The 25,292-nt window shown below is 43.9% G+C and overlaps 1 protein-coding gene across 3 annotated transcripts in view; it reads right to left on the bottom strand.

Moving 5' to 3' along the window:
* Window positions 1-25,292, bottom strand: part of LOC147729286 (intraflagellar transport-associated protein-like) — a 262,017-nt gene that overhangs the window by 78,878 nt on the left and 157,847 nt on the right. For all 3 annotated transcript variants that reach the window (XM_086959599.1, XM_086959601.1, XM_086959600.1), the window contains one exon: window positions 23,971-24,031. In XM_086959599.1, the coding sequence (XP_086815725.1) occupies window positions 23,971-24,031 (61 nt within the window). The remainder of the gene's footprint in view (window positions 1-23,970; window positions 24,032-25,292) is intronic.

Genomic DNA, 25,292 nt, shown 5'->3' with positions numbered 1-25,292 from the left:
GCCTCTGGGTTACGAGACCTCATACCTAACAGATTGCCCATTTCATACAGAAAAGGCAGATCCCTTAGAGATGATTTATGCCACAGCTATGTCACCACCCCACGTGAGTCATGGTTTCCATCAAAACCCTCTGGCTTTTATACATGCGGGTCATGTATTGTCTGCGATTCAGGCTTAAATAAAACGACCAGCTTCACTTATAACACCTCGAAAAACTATAAAATCAACAGCTTTATCAATTGTAACACGACTCATGTGATATATGTTTTGGGGTGTAGCTGTAACATCATTTATGTGGGGAGCACCATCCGCCCTCTAAAAACAAGAATTCAGGAACACAGAAGGGCAATCATTAATAAGGATAAACGCTACCCAGTAAGCTCACACTATGATGAGAAACATCCAAATGACACCTCATTTTGGTTCCATGGTATTGAACACATACCACAGGATAAAAGAGGGGGAGACCGTGAGCTAGCTGTTAGACAAAGGGAAGCTAAATGGATTTGCCGCCTGCGGGCGACACAAAGGGGACACAACACAGACAAGGAACTTCACTACTTCTTGATATAACCTCCTCCCCAGCATAACAAACTTCCCTGATTCCATACCTGCAACCCAAATCAGAGGTCTAGCTTCCATTAGAACATAGGAGTCTTTAATGAAACAAATGGAGGGATACTATGTTGCTCTGTAAGATACAAATTGCTGTAACACTTTTTCCTCCATGTTTCTTCTATATTTTTTTTCACAGGTATATCATTGATTTCTCCTATGAAGCTATAATTTCTTGCTTAGGAATATAAATTCTTTACACATTTTGTAACCCCTTTACACTGTAACTCTTGTGCATAGTATATTTCTTGTACAGCCGCTTACAATACTGCCCTAGTTTGTAACACCTATTTTCTTTTTAAAATTGTAGTGTCTTTATAGTAACATCTACTACATCCTGAATCCTTTTGTATGATGCATTTGACGGCTCACTCTGGATATTTTTCCTAAGTGGCAATATCTCCTCTCCGGAGTTTTCACTAGGAATACCCTATTACTTTGGGACTTAGACTGATATGACATCCCACCATACCTAATACTTTTTCTGTCCTTTTACGCACCTATCAGTGGGTACCGACCTCCTAATATCCATCTACTGTTGCTGGCATGCATATTCATCAACCGCAATTCGATCGTTTTCTTAAAAGTAAACATGGATGCCCTTCTACCATTTATTCGCCAACAACTAGTGTGGATTAACCTTTGGCAAACAATGATATTCTGGCGCCGGTTCTTTTCGCTCGAATTTGGCAAATTTTATCAACAGTCGCCCAGCACCACAATAACCGCTCCTTATGTCGATTGGTTGTTGCCTCAACAACATCAGTTGCAAACAACATGGATTTGCACAGTTGATTGGTCTACTTAAGCGTTTGACTGCCCAGCACATTTCATTATTGACTATGCTTTACCGTTATGACATTACACGCCCCTCATACAGATCTACTACACTTAAACAGTAGTAGCCGTTAATGGCATAGACTTTTATATTATAAATGACTTGCGGTGAGGCACTATGGCGGTCAATTTTTTCTCCATATCGAAACTATATGCCCCGCATTCAATCTCAATTCGTCCGAATATTATTAGTCAATAAGATGCATTGACTTTTATATTTGATTTTTCTACTTAAGTGACTGATTTGCCGTCACGTATTTTTATAGTTACTAAAGATTGTATCACCGGCAGCATTCCAAGATGGCCGCCACATTAGCACTAAGATTCCACTGCTTATGGCTTGGTCTGATCTCAACGTCACGTGACCACTTTCCAGTCATGAAGCACCGTGCTTCAAATATGGCGCACGATGAATCCCCGGTGCATCCAGTATTCCACGGGGAGGAGCGGAGGAAAACGGAGGCCTTATCAAAGGTAAGCGACACTGCTAGGTACCTTTGAACTCTCACAAAACGCGCGTTTTTAAGTATATTTATATAAGACCTAATTTTATGTCTTTGATCACCCACAGGCTCCGTTTGCGTTAACTCGCTACCCAAAACCCTACTGCAGCCGGATACTTCACCGGGCAGTCAGAAACCCCCCCTTTTTTCTTCCGGATTTCCCCCGAGGTATACCTTCCGTCTTTTGGGAGACTGGCAGATAAGCGGGGGGACTAACAAATCGGGGCGAGGCTAATAGCTGTTCTAGATAAATATATGTATTCAGCATTTGTCACTTGTTATCTGGATACCCTTGACAATACTGTTTTAAAGATATTGTCACACTGCCTAATGCCTTTTTACACAAGGCTTGTTACTGTAAAACATTTGTGATATTGCAACCCTTTTCTCGTAACTTCAATTAAGTGCATGCTGCCCAAATCAGAAGGGCAGTTATCTAATGCCGCCTAAACTAACCACCATGTAGCTCTGTCACTCAGCATATTCATAGGAGGGGGCCCAAACAGATCATTATAAATGGGGGCATCCCTTGGGGATCAAAAGACACAATTTGATCCACGATACCCGTATACATGGGCAAAAATTCTTTCTTTTTTTATAGTTTAGGACTATGAATTCAAGGATGCCCTTTTCCATCGTGATACTTATAGGGCTAACATCTATATATCCTCTTAATTTCTTATACAAAGGGGTCCGGAACATTCTTCTTCGTTTGACTTGTATGAGTGACAGTGACCAGAAACTCCGGGGGGACTTGGATCAGCACTCTACTTGGAAAGAAGTACAAAACAGCTTGCAGGTATTATAGACCCCTTGCTTCAATATAACCTTCCAAAAGGGACCTTTGGAATCGCCACTTTGATCATCCCCTATTATATGTCTATCAATAGAAGGCATCATTTGGTTTTTAAAATATAAAAAAAAAGATTAGAAACTTAGATTTGTTAAGTCCTTCAATTTTCATATTGTAAATACCTAGAAGTGAGGTTCATCATAGCTATACTTTTTGTCTGCTCCCCTCCCCCCATGATTATAAACAGGATCCCTATGTTCCCGCAAGAACGATTGGACTCATCTAATATAAATTTCTTTGCTCACTTTTTGTATAATATTCTCATTATAGGCACATATTGTGACCTACCGTGACCGTCTTACACACTGTTCTTGAAGAAGTACGACCGTGATAAACTGTCTATACATGGTGAGCGGCAGCAGTTTTCTCAACTCTCCCTTTACGTATTTTAGGGTCACTTGGACCCGTGCACTTTGGATCTTATCTTTTCACCAAGGATCGTTTTTTATCTTGGTTTTCACTTGGTTGTTTTGGACTCTAGGTTTGAAAACAGGGTAGTGGGATCACATTCCTTCACCTTGACCTCTTCTTTCTATGCTGGGACCAAGGGCTTTTTTGATTCACACCTCTTTCCCTTTCTCTTTCCCTGTTCACAATTGTCCGTATGACTTGAACACTTGCACTTTTCGGATGTCTAATTCTCCAATAGGCATGGTGTTGTGTTTTAAATCAGGACCAAACATTTTGGCCTGTGCTGGCCATGTGATCGCATAGTACCGGTGAGGGGGTATATGCTTTCACTAGGTAATTTTAAACTTAAATTTGTCACTTAGGAGATTTATAACTTGGTTAATAAGTTTGGATCTATGGGTGTGTACTTTAATGCAATTTGGCTTGGACTATTGCCCTTCTTGGGTGAATGTCTTTTTAATATTTGTTAAATACTTATACCTGTTAATGTATTTTTGCAGCCCTGATGAAATTCCCAAGGCACGAATAGGGAATGAATCGCGTTGGCTGTGCCGCTGTACATGAAAATAAAGAATACTTTTATAAATAAGAACTGAAGATCTACAATTCCTTTTTGGACTCTCTTACATTATTGACTTCACTGTGTGCGCCTCTCTGCTCTTAAACAACCATTGGTCTGATATACATCCTTGGCAGCGGATGGTGAGAGTAGCCGCACCGCCTAATAATTCTGAAACAGACGAAGTGGATGTGCGAAACCCTGGTCAGCTGCCGATTGCTTCTGTCTTTTGTTTAGTTATCTAAATTGACTGTTTTGCACTTCACTTGATTCAGAAAAAACCTATTGTTTCATTATAATGCCTAATTTTGCAGATGGGAGGGAGGAAATGGCTCTCAACCTTTTTGGTCCCAATAGATCCAATGAGACCGCTACTCCGGCTGAAACCGGCAAACCGAGCTTAAAATCCCTATTCCTTAAACTAGAGCGCCTAAAAAAATTAGAACTCTCGCGCTGGTGGGATGGGGCTACCCTCACGCAATACTTGTCCAACAAAAAGGTCCCTAGGTGCCTGAGAATCTTATTGTTTCCAACATTTGAAGACCTAGGAGAGGGTCTACTCAAAGAATGGGAAAGCAATTTAGAAAATGCCTCTGAGGTCATGATGAGAATATTAATCCGTCATGCTCAGGAGAAGGGCGAAAAACTAATGGCCGAAATTGATGCACTGATAACTGAAATTAATGGTCTGGAACCAAAGGATCTTATTGAAAAAAACTTTGCTATACTAAAAAAGGTGATGGAGGAACATCAGGTATATCTTAAGGAGAAGAAAATGAAAAAAATTAGACGAGATGACAGGGACTATAGAGACGGGCGAATCTACACGTTCGCCAAGAAATTTGATCAAGTCCAAGGGGCAGAAGAAAGAAAAAGGGTGCGCGAAGAAAGGGAAATAAGCGAGGAGGCGCGATCCGAGAGTGGTGCATCTGGTTGTATGTTTAAACAACTACTACCTGAACCACGACTTCCTTAACCACGATTGCCTAACCACGATTTATCTTAACAACTACCTTTTTTTAGCACGACTTCCTTAACCACGAAATGTTATATCTCGTTTTTGTCCATTAGATGGCACTATTGTAATTATAATACTTCTAGCGTGAACCTTTCTTTTAAAAAAACGGATCTAAATGTATTATCTTATTATTCTTTTACAACACAAACCGTTATCTCCTTTTTTTTATTTAACTTTTTTTTGTGGGGGGAGACCCCCCACCCCCCACCCCCCCCCTTTTATCCCTTAATTCTTTGGAGTGATTTTTTACAGGTGCAGAGTGTAGTGGAGAGACTCGTAGTTTAGGGAAGTCGTGCTTAATGAAATTTGTGGTTTTTGTAAGTCGTGGTTCCGGCTTCGTTGTTCAGGTAAGTCGTTGTACAATCTTCGTTGTTAAGGATGTTTCCCGGTGCATCTACCACCTCAGTAAATAGCACCAGGTCCAACTCAGTAACAGATCTCCCTTTAGAAGAAGGAGCTTCTTCTTTTCAGAAGGAGCTAGCCAAAATAAGGACGAGCAGCCGTATTCAACAACAAAAAAAGGACCAACCGAAACCCCAAAGGGCTATACAAAGACCAGGAGGGGCGGAAGGCGGGCAAAGGCCAGGTACAGAAACAGGAGCAATACCCAAGACAGGGATGGGAGCCAAACAGAAATAGCAACTTTGTCTATTCCCATCCAAGAAATGTGTGTTCCTGAATGTACTGATGACTTAAAGGTTATTAATCTGTCAAATAAAGTACTTGATGAATATGAACTGGCTGTTTTGAGTAAGGGTCTTAGTTTCTGCCCAGCACAATATGGTGATATGACTGATGTACATGTTGATCTTTTTAAGTTTGTCAGAATGTTAAAACTAAAAGATTTCTTCTCACGCCAAACACCTAAGGTTCCATCACAGAGAGAGGTTACTCCACCAGTACCACACACAGTGGCAGACATTCGCACGACCCTGTTACTATACAACTTAGATGAAGACCAGGAACAGGACATGTCCACGATGTTAAGGAATCTAGCAATAGAGCAGGATTACAGTATGGAAAGCCATCTTAAATGCAGGTCCACGTTCACCCCCACCTTTAATTACCATCCCAATATTGACACCTTTTATGAAAGGGTGTCTGCTGATCTGTATAAACTTGAAGACACCGGAGTACTCTCTACCATTCCTAACCACAACATTTCCGCCTGTCAACGACAGGCCCTTGAAAGACTTAAAGCTGACAAAACTATTGTCATCAAGGAGGCAGATAAAGGCGGGAATGTTGTGGTCATGAATCTTGGTGACTACATGTCTGAAATTGACCGTCAACTTAGTGACACGAGTTGCTATAAACGCATCCCTCATAATCCTATAAATGGAGTAACGGGTATGATAACAGCTAAATTACTAGAATGGAAAGAAACGGGTCTTCTATCTGAAGATGAGCTAAAATATCTTAGGGTAATCAAACCACGTTTTCCATGCATATACATCCTGCCCAAAGTCCACAAGGGGGGAGCATTCCCACCGGGACGTCCCATCATCTCTGGAATTGGGTCCCCTACAGAGAAAATCTCAGAGTTTGTGGATCTCCATTTACAGAAATATGTTATGAACCTTCCATCATATGTCAAAGACAGCAAGGACATCTTAGCAAAGCTCAACAATTTTCAGTGGTCAGAGGAACTTTCATTCGTCACATTTGACGTTGAAAGCCTATACACTTGTATCCATAGAGATATGGGCATTGAGGCACTGCAATCGTTTCTGGACAGGGAACCAGCTGACAAGCATGATTTTAACAACATGTTACTGGACATGACTGATATCATTCTCAGTAATAATTACTTCCTACATGACTCTACCTGGTATCACCAGACCCGTGGTACGGCCATGGGTTCAAAGGCAGCACCATCGTACGCCTGCCTGTTCATGGGTCACTTTGAGAGGGTACATGCCTGGAACAAACGTGCCTCCCCCTGGACCGAACATATTGTGTTCTGGGGGAGGTACATCGACGACATCATCATGTTGTGGTCAGGATCGGTGGAATCCTTGCTGCAGTTCCATGCGTATCTTAACAGCAACAAACACAACGTGAAACTAACCATGACACATAGCAAGGAAACCATTAACTTTCTAGACATCTGCTTTTACGTCACGGAGGGGGTGGTACACAGTAAATTATACAGGAAGGAAACTTCATGTAACTCTGTACTGCACGCAGACAGCGCCCACCCTCGCGCTGTAGTCGAAAACATACCATACGGCGATATGGTGAGACTGCGCAGAAACTGTAGCGAGGAACACACCGATGCCCAAAACCTGGCCAGTGCTAAAAACAGGTTTCTCAAAAGGGGGTACAAACAAAAGATTGTGGACACAGCCATACAGAAAGCAAAGACCCTCTGCAGGGAAGATACTTTAAACACAACATCTAATGCAAGACAACACAAAGACACTGACCGCAGCATCACCTTTACAACTCAATACAATTCCAACAGTAACCGAATTCATAATGTATTGAGGAAACATTGGGAGATACTGCAAAGTGCCTCTGGGTTACGAGACCTCATACCTAACAGATTGCCCATTTCATACAGAAAAGGCAGATCCCTTAGAGATGATTTATGCCACAGCTATGTCACCACCCCACGTGAGTCATGGTTTCCATCAAAACCCTCTGGCTTTTATACATGCGGGTCATGTATTGTCTGCGATGCAGGCTTAAATAAAACGACCAGCTTCACTTATAACACCTCGAAAAACTATAAAATCAACAGCTTTATCAATTGTAACACGACTCATGTGATATATGTTTTGGGGTGTAGCTGTAACATCATTTATGTGGGGAGCACCATCCGCCCTCTAAAAACAAGAATTCAGGAACACAGAAGGGCAATCATTAATAAGGATAAACGCTACCCAGTAAGCTCACACTATGATGAGAAACATCCAAATGACACCTCATTTTGGTTCCATGGTATTGAACACATACCACAGGATAAAAGAGGGGGAGACCGTGAGCTAGCTGTTAGACAAAGGGAAGCTAAATGGATTTGCCGCCTGCGGGCGACACAAAGGGGACACAACACAGACAAGGAACTTCACTACTTCTTGATATAACCTCCTCCCCAGCATAACAAACTTCCCTGATTCCATACCTGCAACCCAAATCAGAGGTCTAGCTTCCATTAGAACATAGGAGTCTTTAATGAAACAAATGGAGGGATACTATGTTGCTCTGTAAGATACAAATTGCTGTAACACTTTTTCCTCCATGTTTCTTCTATATTTTTTTTCACAGGTATATCATTGATTTCTCCTATGAAGCTATAATTTCTTGCTTAGGAATATAAATTCTTTACACATTTTGTAACCCCTTTACACTGTAACTCTTGTGCATAGTATATTTCTTGTACAGCCGCTTACAATACTGCCCTAGTTTGTAACACCTATTTTCTTTTTTAAATTGTAGTGTCTTTATAGTAACATCTACTACATCCTGAATCCTTTTGTATGATGCATTTGACGGCTCACTCTGGATATTTTTCCTAAGTGGCAATATCTCCTCTCCGGAGTTTTCACTAGGAATACCCTATTACTTTGGGACTTAGACTGATATGACATCCCACCATACCTAATACTTTTTCTGTCCTTTTACGCACCTATCAGTGGGTACCGACCTCCTAATATCCATCTACTGTTGCTGGCATGCATATTCATCAACCGCAATTCGATCGTTTTCTTAAAAGTAAACATGGATGCCCTTCTACCATTTATTCGCCAACAACTAGTGTGGATTAACCTTTGGCAAACAATGATATTCTGGCGCCGGTTCTTTTCGCTCGAATTTGGCAAATTTTATCAACAGTCGCCCAGCACCACAATAACCGCTCCTTATGTCGATTGGTTGTTGCCTCAACAACATCAGTTGCAAACAACATGGATTTGCACAGTTGATTGGTCTACTTAAGCGTTTGACTGCCCAGCACATTTCATTATTGACTATGCTTTACCGTTATGACATTACACGCCCCTCATACAGATCTACTACACTTAAACAGTAGTAGCCGTTAATGGCATAGACTTTTATATTATAAATGACTTGCGGTGAGGCACTATGGCGGTCAATTTTTTCTCCATATCGAAACTATATGCCCCGCATTCAATCTCAATTCGTCCGAATATTATTAGTCAATAAGATGCATTGACTTTTATATTTGATTTTTCTACTTAAGTGACTGATTTGCCGTCACGTATTTTTATAGTTACTAAAGATTGTATCACCGGCAGCATTCCAAGATGGCCGCCACATTAGCACTAAGATTCCACTGCTTATGGCTTGGTCTGATCTCAACGTCACGTGACCACTTTCCAGTCATGAAGCACCGTGCTTCAAATATGGCGCACGATGAATCCCCGGTGCATCCAGTATTCCACGGGGAGGAGCGGAGGAAAACGGAGGCCTTATCAAAGGTAAGCGACACTGCTAGGTACCTTTGAACTCTCACAAAACGCGCGTTTTTAAGTATATTTATATAAGACCTAATTTTATGTCTTTGATCACCCACAGGCTCCGTTTGCGTTAACTCGCTACCCAAAACCCTACTGCAGCCGGATACTTCACCGGGCAGTCAGAAACCCCCCCTTTTTTCTTCCGGATTTCCCCCGAGGTATACCTTCCGTCTTTTGGGAGACTGGCAGATAAGCGGGGGGACTAACAAATCGGGGCGAGGCTAATAGCTGTTCTAGATAAATATATGTATTCAGCATTTGTCACTTGTTATCTGGATACCCTTGACAATACTGTTTTAAAGATATTGTCACACTGCCTAATGCCTTTTTACACAAGGCTTGTTACTGTAAAACATTTGTGATATTGCAACCCTTTTCTCGTAACTTCAATTAAGTGCATGCTGCCCAAATCAGAAGGGCAGTTATCTAATGCCGCCTAAACTAACCACCATGTAGCTCTGTCACTCAGCATATTCATAGGAGGGGGCCCAAACAGATCATTATAAATGGGGGCATCCCTTGGGGATCAAAAGACACAATTTGATCCACGATACCCGTATACATGGGCAAAAATTCTTTCTTTTTTTATAGTTTAGGACTATGAATTCAAGGATGCCCTTTTCCATCGTGATACTTATAGGGCTAACATCTATATATCCTCTTAATTTCTTATACAAAGGGGTCCGGAACATTCTTCTTCGTTTGACTTGTATGAGTGACAGTGACCAGAAACTCCGGGGGGACTTGGATCAGCACTCTACTTGGAAAGAAGTACAAAACAGCTTGCAGGTATTATAGACCCCTTGCTTCAATATAACCTTCCAAAAGGGACCTTTGGAATCGCCACTTTGATCATCCCCTTTTATATGTCTATCAATAGAAGGCATCATTTGGTTTTTAAAATATAAAAAAAAGATTAGAAACTTAGATTTGTTAAGTCCTTCAATTTTCATATTGTAAATACCTAGAAGTGAGGTTCATCATAGCTATACTTTTTGTCTGCTCCCCTCCCCCCATGATTATAAACAGGATCCCTATGTTCCCGCAAGAACGATTGGACTCATCTAATATAAATTTCTGTGCTCACTTTTTGTATAATATTCTCATTATAGGCACATATTGTGACCTACCGTGACCGTCTTACACACTGTTCTTGAAGAAGTACGACCGTGATAAACTGTCTATACATGGTGAGCGGCAGCAGTTTTCTCAACTCTCCCTTTACGTATTTTAGGGTCACTTGGACCCGTGCACTTTGGATCTTATCTTTTCACCAAGGATCGTTTTTTATCTTGGTTTTCACTTGGTTGTTTTGGACTCTAGGTTTGAAAACAGGGTAGTGGGATCACATTCCTTCACCTTGACCTCTTCTTTCTATGCTGGGACCAAGGGCTTTTTTGATTCACACCTCTTTCCCTTTCTCTTTCCCTGTTCACAATTGTCCGTATGACTTGAACACTTGCACTTTTCGGATGTCTAATTCTCCAATAGGCATGGTGTTGTGTTTTTAATCAGGACCAAACATTTTGGCCTGTGCTGGCCATGTGATCGCATAGTACCGGTGAGGGGGTATATGCTTTCACTAGGTAATTTTAAACTTAAATTTGTCACTTAGGAGATTTATAACTTGGTTAATAAGTGTGGATCTATGGGTGTGTACTTTAATGCAATTTGGCTTGGACTATTGCCCTTCTTGGGTGAATGTCTTTTTAATATTTGTTAAATACTTATACCTGTTAATGTATTTTTGCAGCCCTGATGAAATTCCCAAGGCACGAATAGGGAATGAAACGCGTTGGCTGTGCCGCTGTACATGAAAATAAAGAATACTTTTATAAATAAGAACTGAAGATCTACAATTCCTTTTTGGACTCTCTTACATTATTGACTACACTGTGTGCGCCTCTCTGCTCTTATACAACTGTTCATTACAGGAAGGAACTCCCACTACGAAGTGCCAGTACTGTTCATTACAGGAAGCGCTGCCGCTGTGAAGTGCCAGTACTGTTTATTATAAGAAGGAACTCCTGCTGTGAAGTGAGAGTACTATTCATTACAGGAAGCACTCCCACAGTGAAGTGCCAGTACTGTTCATTACAGGAAGAAACTCCCACTACGAAGTGCCAGTACTGTTCATTACAGGAAGCGCTGCCGCTGTGAAGTGCCAGTACTGTTTATTATAAGAAGGAACTCCTGCTGTGAAGTGAGAGTACTATTCATTACAGGAAGCACTCCCACAGTGAAGTGCCAGTACTGTTCATTACAGGAAGAAACTCCCACTATGAAGTGCCAGTACTGTTCATTACAGGTAGCGCTCCCATTGTGAAGTGCCACTACTGTTTATTAAAGGAAGGAACTACTGCTGTGAAGTGTGAAAGTGAAAACAGTTCATTACAGGAAGCACTCCCTCTGTGAAGTGCCAGTACTGCTCACAACAGGAAGGAACTCCCACTATGAAGTGCCAGTACAGTTTAATTATATCAAACACATCGTCGATCTGCAGTTAGATATATTGTCAGATCTGTTTGTGGCCTTGACATGTAGGCGCTTAACATAGACATACTTAGCAGCAGTAACATACACCTAACTACATCTCTGGATCCGAACACATAGCGATATCACCCTAACATCATCATTGTTTACATCACATCACGCTTTAAAATCAGTATGCATACCACAAAAGCTAGCCTAGCATTGACGCACCATAATAAAGTGTAATTTTTAAGAATTGATTTAAAACACGATTCGATCTATCATAAGTAAGCGCGATGAATCAATACCCTCAGGTGATTTTTCCATAGCTATTTAACGATATAGAGTCGGTTTAACTTTAAGAGACAACAAACTCGAAGTCACGAGTTTGAATTAAAACGCCAAGATCCTGCGTCTCTTGAAGCATTAGCAGAAACCCCAGTGTGCACCACGCGGTGTATCAGAGTAACGGATTAAAAACGCTATCACGGTGAGCGGGCCTCCCTTTACATTTTTAGTTAACGCAGCAGGCTATACGCCAGTGTTTACTTCAGTTAAACTTGCAACAGTTACAGAACAACAGACTCAGTCGTAACTCTTGGTATTAAACCATTTACGTCCAAATGTTAGAGGGGACATTTTTCATTTAAACGCAATTGAACGGTGTAGGAGAGTAGGGTCTGCTATCCTATGGTCACCCCAATTTTTGCTTTTTGCTTCACTGGTTTTCGACTTACTGAGGCTGTGGGCCTGCTAATCAGACCCCCAGCCTGCTGTTCTCTCTCTAAATTCACATACATGTACTATAGGTATATAACTCAATTGGAACTGGACTCCTTGTCAGCCCCTGTACCATGCACTATAGGTGCTCAGGGCATAGGTGCCACCAAGGCCTACCAGGGGCTGAAGCATAGCTTTTGCCACCCCTGGCTGGTTCTTAAATTGAAACAACTGGCTGATCACTCAGCTGGGGCAAGTTGGTGTAATCACCCCTTGCTTAGATATAGTATACCTATATCTAAACCTATATCTGGACACATATAAACCTGTGAGCCACTACTATGGAAGGCCTTATCCATCCTGGAGGCAGAGTGCGTGGTTTAATGTGAGATGGTGCTCTAGCATGAGCTGAGCCTGTCTGCAGCTGTCGGGAACAACTCCCTAAGCTGATCCGGGATAATGCCATACCATATACTATTAAGTGCACTATAATCCTCACGGTTATACAGCAACTTTGGTTTGGCTTTATCAAAACATGTTGTGTAAGGTGCCATACGATTTGGAATACTATCCACTCGACAGTCCTGTCGACGGGGATAGCATTCCACCCCTCTAGAGGGAGAAGACATGTTACTTTACTGAAACGCGGTTGATTTTTAAAAGAGCCTCAGATCCACAAAATGGATGCTTCTGCCACAGACACGAGTCTGACCTCTGCCGCTGACCGAAACTCAGCAGAGGAGGCCTGGACAAAGGCTTTCCTGTCGCAGGGAGGTGTTACACCACCCCAGACAGGAGATAGTGGATTGTAGCAGGGAGGTTTGAAAGAAACCAGACACTGCCTGGGGAGCACAAGGCTGCCCCTTGCATAATCCGGCTAAACCGGTTCTGGGGCACACAAGCCCCAGTCCCAGCGCGGCCTGGATCAAAGGGAAAGGGGTGTATCCACCCCCTTCCTGGGTCCCACCCATAGGAGGGGACCTAGCAGGTAATCCAGCCCCCTAGATTGGTATAAGAATGGGAGCAGTGCCAACGCACTCAGATTATCCTGATGAAACATTTGAAACAAAACTCTGGACCCTTCGACATCCTACTCGACGTAGAAGACTGAAGAATCTCCCTTGTGGTCAAGGAGTGACCACCCTGTGCAAACAGGCACCATCCAGCACCTCGACATCTGCTTTGTTGCAGTTCTCGCCGAAACTCGAGCGACAGAGATCGACGAGATCAAGCTTGCCTGCCTTCTAACAGCCCGATCAACAGTCCCTGCAGAGCTGAGACCCGTGGAGGCGACCGGAAGCGTGGGGCAAGCCATCTTGAAAAGAGCACGAGGCGCTGACCGTGCAGCCCACGAGTGACCCTCGAAGCTGTACACCGGGGTTTGAGAAGCCCCAGCCCTGAGCCACTTTTGCACCAAAGCTCACCCCTCTACACTCGACGAGTGCTGCGTGGGGCCCTTCTGCTTCCTTTGGCTCAACGCGTTGGCCCGGTCACTTGCCAGCTGGCTTGTGGCCCCTGTGCCGACGAAACTTGAAATACGACTTGTGATTCTGGTTGCTCCAGACTTGCACCCGCTCCTCTGAGAAGGAGCACCCGCTCTGACCCTCCTGGTCTGAGTGAGAAGCAATCTTCCAGTCCTGCGTGGATTGCTCTTGCCAAGTGTTGTTTGCTCCGATCTTGAAGCCGACAGCGCCGACGGTGAGAACCTTCGTGGGACAACTCGTGACCCGCTCCTGGACATCGCAGATGCCCTAGAGCCCACGTGGCAGCGGAGAGGAGCTCCTCAACAACCACCTGATTGCGCCCGACATTGCCTGGTTCCGTCCTGGTTCCACCCTGGTCACTGCTGAGTGACCCAGACTCTGTCCCCTCTGCTTTCAGGTACTTTATGACTCTGATCCACCCTTGGATCACAACGGACACTTCTCCTTCACATCGCCTGCAGCATCTTCAGCTTCAAGCACCAACAACCTGCGTGACGAAACCCGACTCAACTTCAAACCTATGCACCCGCTTCCTGTGGGTAAGGTAACTCAACAACGCCGATGTTCCCACACTGGTACACACCTCTTGTGTATGTGTCTTAAATTTCGTCCTTCTAGGTTAAGCGGAAGACTCCTTAAACAGTAACTCTATAACTTTTACGCACCATTGACTTTGCATTGGTGCATGCGTGTGCTTTAAGCACTGCACCGGAATCACGCGGGCTTTTCCCGACTTCAGCATTGCTAGTCCCGACTGCTCCCAGCGATTCCCTAGGCCCTAGGCCTAACCATTGTTCGATTGGTATCTCTTATACCACCTTCTTAATATATGGTTTGAGTGGCCACCCGCCCTCATCCATAATTGTGCAACTTTCATATGTTATACTGTGCTTTTGATTTAACGCTTGTGCCCCTTTGCTCATAAAGAGTACTGGGGATTATTTTAGTAATAAACACATATATTTTTATAATATATACTTGTGTGGTGTCCTTTCATTTGATATTACAAGATTGTGATTGGTAAAACAGCTCGCTTAACACGACCTCTTGAGTTTAGCCTTAAAGGCTGCTTAGTCCATGTTACCACTAGGATAGATTGTCTAACAAGGTTGACTTACAACCAGACACCATAAGGGATTGTTTGGACTGATACAAGGTGGTTCCAGAATTGGAAACATCATATATCAGGCCAACTTCTCACAAACGGACACACTGTTTTATAAACAGCTAGGATGTAATTTTGGTAATATGTTTTACTGCTCATTTGGTCGATTAAACTGTTTGGTGATGGAAATATTGAATTTAACCTGCAGAAATATATTTTTGGTGGCAAAAGTAAGCACAGCAACTAGTTAAATATATTATTATTTTGACAGATTGATCTCTTCATAAAGGCGCGTGGCGCCGAACTGCATTGGGAAAGTGGTAGACTTGTCAATGTTTGAACACGATATGAACAAGAAAAAAAGATAACTATATGCGAAAATAGATGTGAATTCAACATCGGAGATTAAGCATATGAAACAATAAAAGAAGAAGTTGATGAAAAAAACACAAAGTATCTTTATTATTCACTACTGGGCTGATAACCCAGCACATATAGTGCCCAGGGCGACAGACCAAAGTTTCGGATCTGCTAACTCCAAATGTTATTTTAACACTCCTGAGTGGGAAGTGATACCCAGGAGGACGTAAAACTCAAAAAACAGTCTCACAGGAATCACGCAGTGCACATCCAGCACCTACTAAGTGTGAAAACTGTTCATTACAGGAAGCACTCCCTCTGTGAAGTGCCAGTACTGCTCACAACAGGAAGGAACTCCCACTATGAAGTGCCAGTACAGTTCATTAAAGGAAGCGCTCATGCTGTGAAGTGCCAGTACTGTTTATTAAAGGAAGGAACTCCTGCTGTAAAGTGAAAGTACTATTTGTTAGAACTGGCTATTTCTGGTTGGCTAAGGCAGACGCCAAAGCTAGGCAGAAACCACCATTCTAGTCAGGGCAAGGGAGTCACACACCAAGATAACCCCTGCTCACCCCCTTGGTAGCTTGGCACAAGCAGACAGGCTTATGCCGGAGGCAATGTGTAAAGCATTTGCGCAAGCACACAACAGCAACTACATCCTAGGCACACCACAAAAGGAACTCCGCACAAGGTTATATAAAGATAACTTCTGTATTGTCAAAACACATCAGATAGAATCATACATGTACATTGTGCCAACTGGCACAGGCAATATTCACAAGGGATTATTTACAGGACAGGGCCACATGGGCCCCTGTCAGAATCAACACTTTTAGTACTTAGAATAAGTATAGCACAAAATAACAGTTATAGATCACATCCAGTAATTACTGGGAACAGGTAAGTACCACCTACGCAACCCTAAACACCTTAGGAGAAATGTCACGCTGGGAACCAGGACCTCACTAGGACCACCTGTACTAGAAAGAACAACCACCTAAGTATCACAATACAATAAGGGGGATAAGCAAGAACACATTACACATGATGCATCACAACATTCAGAGGTGTAGGGAAGGAAAAATACATGATGCGTAAAACATACATTCAGCGGTGTAAGAACAAGGCACATGATGCATCAAAACACATTCAGAGGTACCGGAGAAAACACATGATGCCTAAAACATTCAGAGGTGTAAGGAAACACACATGATGCATAAATCAACACATTCAGAGGTGTAAGAACAAGGAAGACACATGATGCATAAAAACATTCAGAGGTGCCAGATCATAACTCAATAACGCAAAAACACATGATGCCTAAAAACATTCAGAGGTGTAAGATCCAGGTGCGTAATCATATTAAATCCATTACATTTCCTAGCACCACATCACATTGCTTCAAAATAAAATCACATACCAGCCCCCATCTAATAAAGGGACTAAAGAGCCCTGTGTCCAGAATGTCAGGGCGTGCTGTCAATGCAGCGCCAGCAAAACCTAAACGTTGCAGGTGCCCACTACTTGCTGGGCACCTGAGGACAATCCCAAGCGCCTAAACGGTGCAGCTGCCCACTAATTGCTGGGCAGCTGGGAAGGAGAACTGCGGCAGGGCTCTCACTAGCCCTCAGGGACCAAAACTGCGCCAACTGGGAGCCTTCTAGGCTCTGCACAATAACAATGTCCCCCTAAGCCTCTCTGGGCTTGAGCAAAAGTGGCACCAATGTTGGAGTCCCCCCCCCCGGGGACTCGCAATCACTGAATCAATCAATCAATCATAGCATTTGTATAGCACACTACTCACCCGGAGGGTCTCAAGGTGCTTGGGGAAAGGGGGGTCTGCTATTGCTCGAACAGCCAGGTCTTGAGTGGTCTCCTGAAGGCGAGATGGTCCTGGGTCAGCCGGAGATGGGTGGGGAGGGAGTTCCATGTCTTGGCCGCCAGGTAGGAGAAGGATATTCCTCCGGCGGTGTCTCTTCGGATGCGTGGTATGGCGGCGAGGGCGGGGCTTGTCGAACGTAGATGGCGGGTGGGCGTGTAGAAGGTCAAGCGGTTGTTGAGGTACTTGGGGCCCAGGTCGTGGAGGGACTTGTGTGCGTGGGTGAGGAGTCTGAACGTGATTCTCTTGCTGACGGGGAGCCAGTGCAGGTCCCTCAGGTGTCCGGAGATGTGGCTGCGTCAGGGGATGTCCAGGATGAGTCGGGCGGAGGCTTTCCGGATGCGTTGGAGTCTTTTCTGTAGCTTGGCTGTGGTTCCGGCGTAGAGGGTGTTTCCGTAGTCCAGTCGGCTCGTGACGAGTGCCTGAGTGACCGTCTTCCTGGTTTCGGTCGGGATCCATCGGAAGATCTTACAGTGCGTGCGTAGGGTGTTGAAGCATGATGAGGAGACGGCGTTGACTTGTCTGGTCATCGAGAGGGAGGAGTCCAGGATGAAGCCCAGGTTGCGTGCATGGTCTGTTGGCTTGAGTGCGCTGCCTAGGGCTGGGGTCCACCAGGTGTCGTCCCAGGCGGAGGGCGAGGGTCACAGGATGAGGACTTCCGTCTTGTCTGAGTTCAGTTTCAGGCGGCTGTTCTTCATGCACTCAGCGACGTCTTTCATCCCTTCGTGTAGTGTAGACTGAATGTCCCCCAGAGCCTTGTGGGCTCTAAACAAATCACCCCTGCAATGTAGGAGCCTCGCAGTCTCACCTGTGCTCAGAGAATATGCAGAACCAACCCAGCTTCAAGGGTGAGGGGCACTGACCACAAAGAGTTGGAAGGGAGTGGGTAAAGAAAAGAGTGGTGGGTGATCGCTGAGTAAAAGGACAAAAACAGAGACTCCTTTTGCTTATTATGTGGTTATTTAGACCAGACCTGAGTAAGGGAGCAGAGCCAAAGAAGTACCTAATAGTCTACGGGTGGTGGGGGTGGATCAACACAGGACAAAGATAAATGCATACATTTGCCTGGAAGAAGCAACGTGGGCACTCTCAGGATGTGTCCTCGGACAAACATGGGCGACTAAATGTAGTCTGAAAGAAAAGAGGGTGAGACACAAAAAGGGTCTCTTTTAAGAAGCAGCAGTAAAGGGACCCACTATAAAAAAAGGTGGATGTCCTTCACACTCACTTCTTCATACGCCGGGCTCCATTTACAGTTTGATGGAAGCCACCACCTGCTCTGCCATCAGTCCCTTACAGGATGGTGGAAATGGAATAGGAAAGGCATCTATTTTATGGTGGTCGCTCCAATGCCTTTTGCACTAGAACCATAATTGAAGAGAGCCGCTATACAAACAATAGCAGTCTCAGACCGAAAACGTGAGACCCTCCCAGCGCTTGGGAGATATTTGTTATGTTATCGGTGATGAAAGACCATGGCTTTGGGGGGGTCTGGCTACAAGAAAAACATGAGTGGCTAACACGTAAGGCCTGCAGCAAGAGCGGCGCCACAATGTCTGGGAGTGGGTATCGACGGTAAACCAACAGAGATAAGTCTAGATTTGGAGATTCATCCACCATTGGCATGGCAGTGATGGTGCCTCTGCTACAGAAGAGATACAGGGAGCCAGACGGTGCAACTTCCAACAAGGTCCTACGTTGCACTTACAGGGCTACGTCACTAGTTGGAAAACTAGATGACACTGACCATGCTTTCGGACCATCAATACCAATCCATGGCATTGGCAAATGACGATACAGTAACAAAACAACTTTTATAAATGTGTGTCTCCATGTTTTACTTGAAACTATCTCATAGTGTGCACTATAACAGTCTGGAGGCAGCAGAACTGCACGTGCTCATGGTTTTCTTTTGTAGATATAAACGGAAAAGCCTAATAATCAGCGGGAATGGCTTTTGGTCCTAATGCTCATCAAAAAGTTGCCTAGGAGGGGGGCTGTGTATGTTGGCAGTTCATCAAACCCCCTTCTCAGCAGTAAAATAAGGAAGGACCGCAGGCTTCTTAAGGTCTCTTCAATATCTCATCTATCAGCTGGCCCATGGCATAGCGGCAGCAATAGTAAAAGATAATCCTAAATGAGCTGCTAATTAAGCTCCCAGTGCAGATGATTAATTAGCAGCAGGACAGCCTCGATGCTGCCAGACGACACGGAGAGACAAACACAGAGAGAGAGAGAGAGAGAGAGCGCTAACTGACTGAGGACTGACATCACTGAATCATTTGGAAGGTGCAGCATTTAGCACTTCTTCAAATTACCTACTGAGATAAAGGACCGGAAGAGAGGGGTGACCGTCAACAAACAACTCCAATGAGACATAATCACCAGTAGAGCAGAAAGTACGTGTTAAACTGATCAGCAGACAACACCCCAAAACTGTGATCATCAATGACAAATCACTACATGATGATTGCCAACAGGACCCAATGTATTATCATCAGCACCAGAAGTATGAATCTTGTAACCAGACAACAAATGAACACTGTGATCATCAATAACTAATCTCACCATATGATCATATTCAGCAGGCAATAACTCATAATGTATGAACCAAAATCACAATGTACGGTCATAAAAAAAATACCACATGATCATTAACCCCTCCAGAGCTCATGACGAGCTTAGCTCGTCATCAGCCACGGTTCCCGTGTGCTCATGACGAGCTGAGCACGTCATGACCGTTAGAACGCTCACACGCAGGGATAATTCCCCTGCTCTGCTGGGCGTTCTAAGGAACGGGCGTGGTCATGACGTGCTCAGCTCGTCATGAGCATGTGGGCACTGTGCGCGCCCCCCTCCTCCCCAGCACATCGGGGGAATCGGCCCCGCAGTGAAGTGGTGAACAGCAAATGACAAGGTGTGATCATCATCAGGTAACAAATTACAATGAGAGATCACCATCAGCCCACAGCATATCACGTTTGATTATCAATCTACATGATTTCACAAACAGACAAAAAATCCCTGTGGATAATAAGCAAATACCAATGAATGATCATTATCATGATCCCTTTAAATGGTGGCACAAGCAGACAACAAATCTGTGTATAATCAGCATCAACAATACCAATATGTGAAAATGAAAATCGACCAATTCAAATATTTGATCCTGAACAACAATTACTTCACATTTTATAATGATTTTCAGCAGATACCAAATTACAATGAGTGATCAGGAGGCAAGAAATCCATATCTGATAATTTTCAAAGCAACAAATCATATTCAATTAAATCTTGCTCCTTGCATTACTGAAACCATTTTAGGACTAGTCCTACAAAGTCTCCAAACTGCATAGGTCTATTCCAGTGCTGGTGGGAATAGTGCACTGCATTAGCCATAAACCGGTCTACAGAGTAAAACGCACAAAAAGATACAGAAGCGAAAGGTGGACGGTGCAGGTTTATCTTTCTATGTGTCTAATCTATGTATGTGTTTGCCGTTCATCTGCATATCCTAGTCTGTCACACTGGATCACCAAGAACAATGTCAAATAGGTAAATGAGATTTGCAGTGAGAGAAAACGGATTTGTCAGCTTTTCTTTCGGACAATGCATTGAGGAAGGGCCAACAGCTGTGAGCTGGACGCCACAACAGTCACAAGCTTTGGTTTCCCTGGGGCTCACGAATTTATTGGACAAGTACAAAAAACAAAATACAGTTTTGTTAAAAATCCAAAAAGTATTCAGTACATATTACCAGCTACATACCAGTTATGTCTAAAATCAGATAATAGTTATGGATTAGATTTCATAGGGCAGCAGGTGAACCACGTCACCTGTTACCGGACGAGCTGACAAAATTGTGCAGATCTAGAAACTCAACTGTACCTATTTTTTACAGTACAAAAAACACAGTTGATGGACAGAATGTAGAACAATGTCATACATTTACCCCAGTACAAGGATCTGGGTCTAAATCCATCGTTTTTTTGCACTCCACACCACCCTGGGTTAGACACTGGCTATATGCAAATCAGCTCTGACCCTGTGCCTCATGGGAACAGTCCAGTCCGAACTACCAAGCCATGTCTTTCCCAGACCGGAATCAAGCATCCAAGGACCGGTTTCTGGCTATCAGCCTTCATCAGCCTGGATAGCTTGACTCCAGTGGTGTGGAGAGCCTGGGACTCACGTCTGAGTATACCCAGCACACTCGGGGTGAAAATTGCAAAAAACACAGTTGATGGACAGAATGTAGAACAATGTCATACATTTACCCCAGTACAAGGATCTGGGCCTAAATCCATTGTTTTTTTGCACTCCACACCACCCTGGGTGAGACATGGCTTGGTAGTTCGGACTGGACTGTTCCCATGGGGCACATGGTCAGAGCTGATTTGCATATAGCCAGTGTCTAACCCAGGGTGGTGAGGAGTGCAAAATAACGATTTATTTAGGCCCAGATCCTTGTACTGGGGTAAATGTATGACATTGTTCTACATTCTGTTCATCAACTGTGTTTTTTGCAATTTTCACCCCGAGTGTGCTGGGTATACTCAGACGTGAGTCCCAGGCTCTCCACACCACTGGAGTCAAGCTATCCAGGCTGAATGAAGGCTGATAGCCAGAAACCAGTCCTTGGATGCTTGATTCCGGTCTGGGAAAGACATGGCTTGGTAGTTCGGACTGGACTGTTCCCATGGGGCACAGGGTCAGAGGTGATTTGCATATAGCCAGTGTCTAACCCAGGGTGGTGTGGAGTGCAAAAAAAACGATGGATTTAGGCCCAGATCCTTGTACTGGGGTGAATGTATGACATTGTTCTACATTCTGTCCATCAACTGTGTTTTTTGCTATTTTTTACAGTACACATAAAAATCTATTTTTATCTGCCGATTTTCATGCAAAGTTATTATTATTATAATTACATTGTAACAGACTACCGGTAGAAATATATCACACGGTCCTCAGAAATCTGTACTCTGCATTTTTTAAAACCAGGAGCACAAGTTGTGGATAATGTCCTGCGACTGTCAAGCAAATTAGGGACAGAAGCACAAAGAATGTAATTTCATGGTTCATTGACTCATGGTTCGGTTTCTCACAGAGTTGCTGCTTTTAAAGAGTTCACCAACATGTCAAACGCACTGAATACTATTTACAGTCTTGCAGTTGTATGAGTGTGCCTTATCCGAAATGGTCTGGGAAATTGCACTTTTTAGGCATTATAATCAAGTGTGCTTATTGTGCATGAAATCATTGAGTACCATCACGATTATATACAAAGTTACAACTTTGTGCGTTTTTCTAACATTTTCAAAAGCGCTTCCGGAGCTAGCCCCCCCCCCCATCTCAAAGTTACACTGGCCACTGTGCTTTCTGAAAATGAAATAGCCAGGACCACAGCATCAGACATATGTCAAGCGCTGAGACCAATGCAGGTGGGCGTCAATCAATCATTAGATTTATAAAGCGCACCGCTACTCAAGGGTGTCAAGGCGCTAACTAGGTCTGCAGGCAAATGATAAACATACAGGTTATCTAAGTGTATGTGCAAACAGCCAAGGCTTCAAGTGGTGTTAGGAGTAACATTCATCCTCTACTGAGCAGAGCAGCAGAGGAAGAAAGGTCCAGGTGGTCGATGCGAGGAATGGACGGATCGCCAAACGTTTTCCTCTTAGTCCTGGGGACCACTCCCACCAGTGCATCAGGAGAGCGCAGAGGTTGGGTCGGCTCATAAGGCTTAATCCTTTCCATAAGGTACCGAGGCCCAGAGTGGTAGAAGGCTCTATGAGTCGGTACAATATGTTTAAACCTAATTTTATCTTTGATGGGAAGCTAGTGTAGCTCCTGAAGATACTGCTGCATGTGTCTTCTTTTAGGCGCCTTCAAAAGAAGCCGAGCTGCCGCGTTCTAGACAACCTGCAGACTTTTCAGTTGGTGTGCTGGTAGGCCCCAATAAAGAGCCATCCCCATAGTCAAGTCGAGACGTGACAAGAGCATGAACTATCATGTTCTGATAATGCCCGGCAGAAGATAGAGGAATTTCTTCAAGGATCTCAGAAGGTTATTACACATGCCAACAACAGCACTAACCTGAGTGTTCAAAGAGATGTTATAAACCCTAATCCAGCATTTCACGGCTCCCAATTCCCACAGCTCCAAATTGATCCCCAGCACTTCAGGGATTTAAATATGAGAAATGCAAGCTATTGAAACAATATTTCAGCTAACTTTATAAGTAATTGAAACAATGCTAAAACTTCAAGGGTTGTTCAATTGGAGTCAATGGCAGCAGCTGCCATTTTAAAACGCACGAGTTTTCATTCAGAAGCACACTTGTGTCGGCCATCTTAGTATTTGAAGAGGCTATTCGACAAACACATAAATCTCTACTTATTGTACAATAACCACAAAATTATTAAACCAACCATTCATTTTTATAACAGAGGTCGTTTTTACGTAGCCTGGGTGGACAGAAAAGCTAAAATCTAAGAATTTGTGGTAACACTGTCAATAAGTTGTAAATCGAAACAATTGATACTGGCCAGTCAAACCCAAGAGAGGAGAGTATTTTGCGTTTTTAATACATTGAATTCATAGTCCTTTATTTTGTTACATTTGTTAAAATTCTATATGAAATAGTAAAATAAATTAAGTAAATTATCATTACCCATCATCTGGAGCATCTCCTCATCGGCTTCACCCGAGTCAGCAGCAAAAAAGTTGTCCACCTTAAAAGAGGGTTAGAAAGAAGAAACGAGCTTGTTACGATCTACTGTAATTGTGACACAGAAAAATCATTCAGGAGCGTAAGGTCCTCCTTAAGAGTGGCCTCTTATTTCCGGTGGGGCTGTAATGGGGCTGGTAACACCCTTTACCAGCCCCTCTGGGATTCTGAGATCCAAAGGAACACTGCAGATTTTTTTACTTTAACCTGAAAATGTATCTCCATGTGAAAGTATAGGGGAAAATGAGCAATAACCAGAATCGGACCGGGAATGACTAGCTCGAATGGGTGATTTGCTGCACTTTATAAATCCTAATTGGTTTACATCAGACACTGAGAGAAGTGATGCAGGGATCTCCAGCCCTGGAAGGTTTCCTCTTGGGGGAAATATCCCCTAAGCAGTCGAGCTATCCAGGACAATGGGGTCGGCTGCTATGGACTCCTACAACATACACCCTTTACTGTCATGGACACTGAACTATAAACAAAGCACGTCCTTGATCTCTGAACACAAAGTACAGAACACTGATGAGGAAATAACAACTATCATACATGTGTGATACCAGTGGGACCCTTTAATATTCTAGCATCTGTACCTGCCATCTCCGGCCATTCGTTTTTGGACTGTAGCCGGGCAGAGGGCTACAGTCTGTGAGTCATCTCCGCCCTTGGATTTTCTCAAACCGGCCCGCTCTGCCTATTTGAGCCGGCCACACACGGGGATTGCCTCAGCTTGCTGGGACACCATTTCCCAGGCTCCCCCGCGTGGCGCGCTACAGCAATGTCATCAACAAGCGCCCGGAGGCGCTTAAATTAAACCGGTAGCTCCCGCAGTGCGGGACGCGCGCAGGCATGCCCGTCCAAAGCCGGGCCAAGGGCGGGCCCGTCTGCACCCGTCATAGACCGAAGGAGGCCGGGCCGGGCAATCCCTTTAAGCACCAGTGTAAGGTAAGTGATACTAAGCACTATGGGGAAACGTACAGTTATATCTGGCCCAAAAACATCTACTGCCACTACCATCGAAAGCATGCTCAAAAAAGCTGTTAGTATGGTTTAATCGGAGATCGAACTAACCGAAAGGAGACTTTCTATGGGCCAACCAGCACCTCAATTGCACCTGTCTGAAGAAGCAGAGCAGGGTAATTTAATTGACCCTCTCCCATTATCACCTAATGTATTAATCACCACCCCCTGCCAGAGTGATATGTTGTCTGAGGGCTTTGAGATTGATGAGGATGATGAGGACAATTCAGAACGCCAACTAC

This window comes from Lissotriton vulgaris, chromosome 2_2 (genome assembly GCF_964263255.1).
Source record: "Lissotriton vulgaris chromosome 2_2, aLisVul1.2, whole genome shotgun sequence".
Lineage (NCBI taxonomy): Eukaryota > Metazoa > Chordata > Amphibia > Caudata > Salamandridae > Lissotriton > Lissotriton vulgaris.
This window is presented reverse-complemented; position numbering and strand designations above follow the sequence as displayed.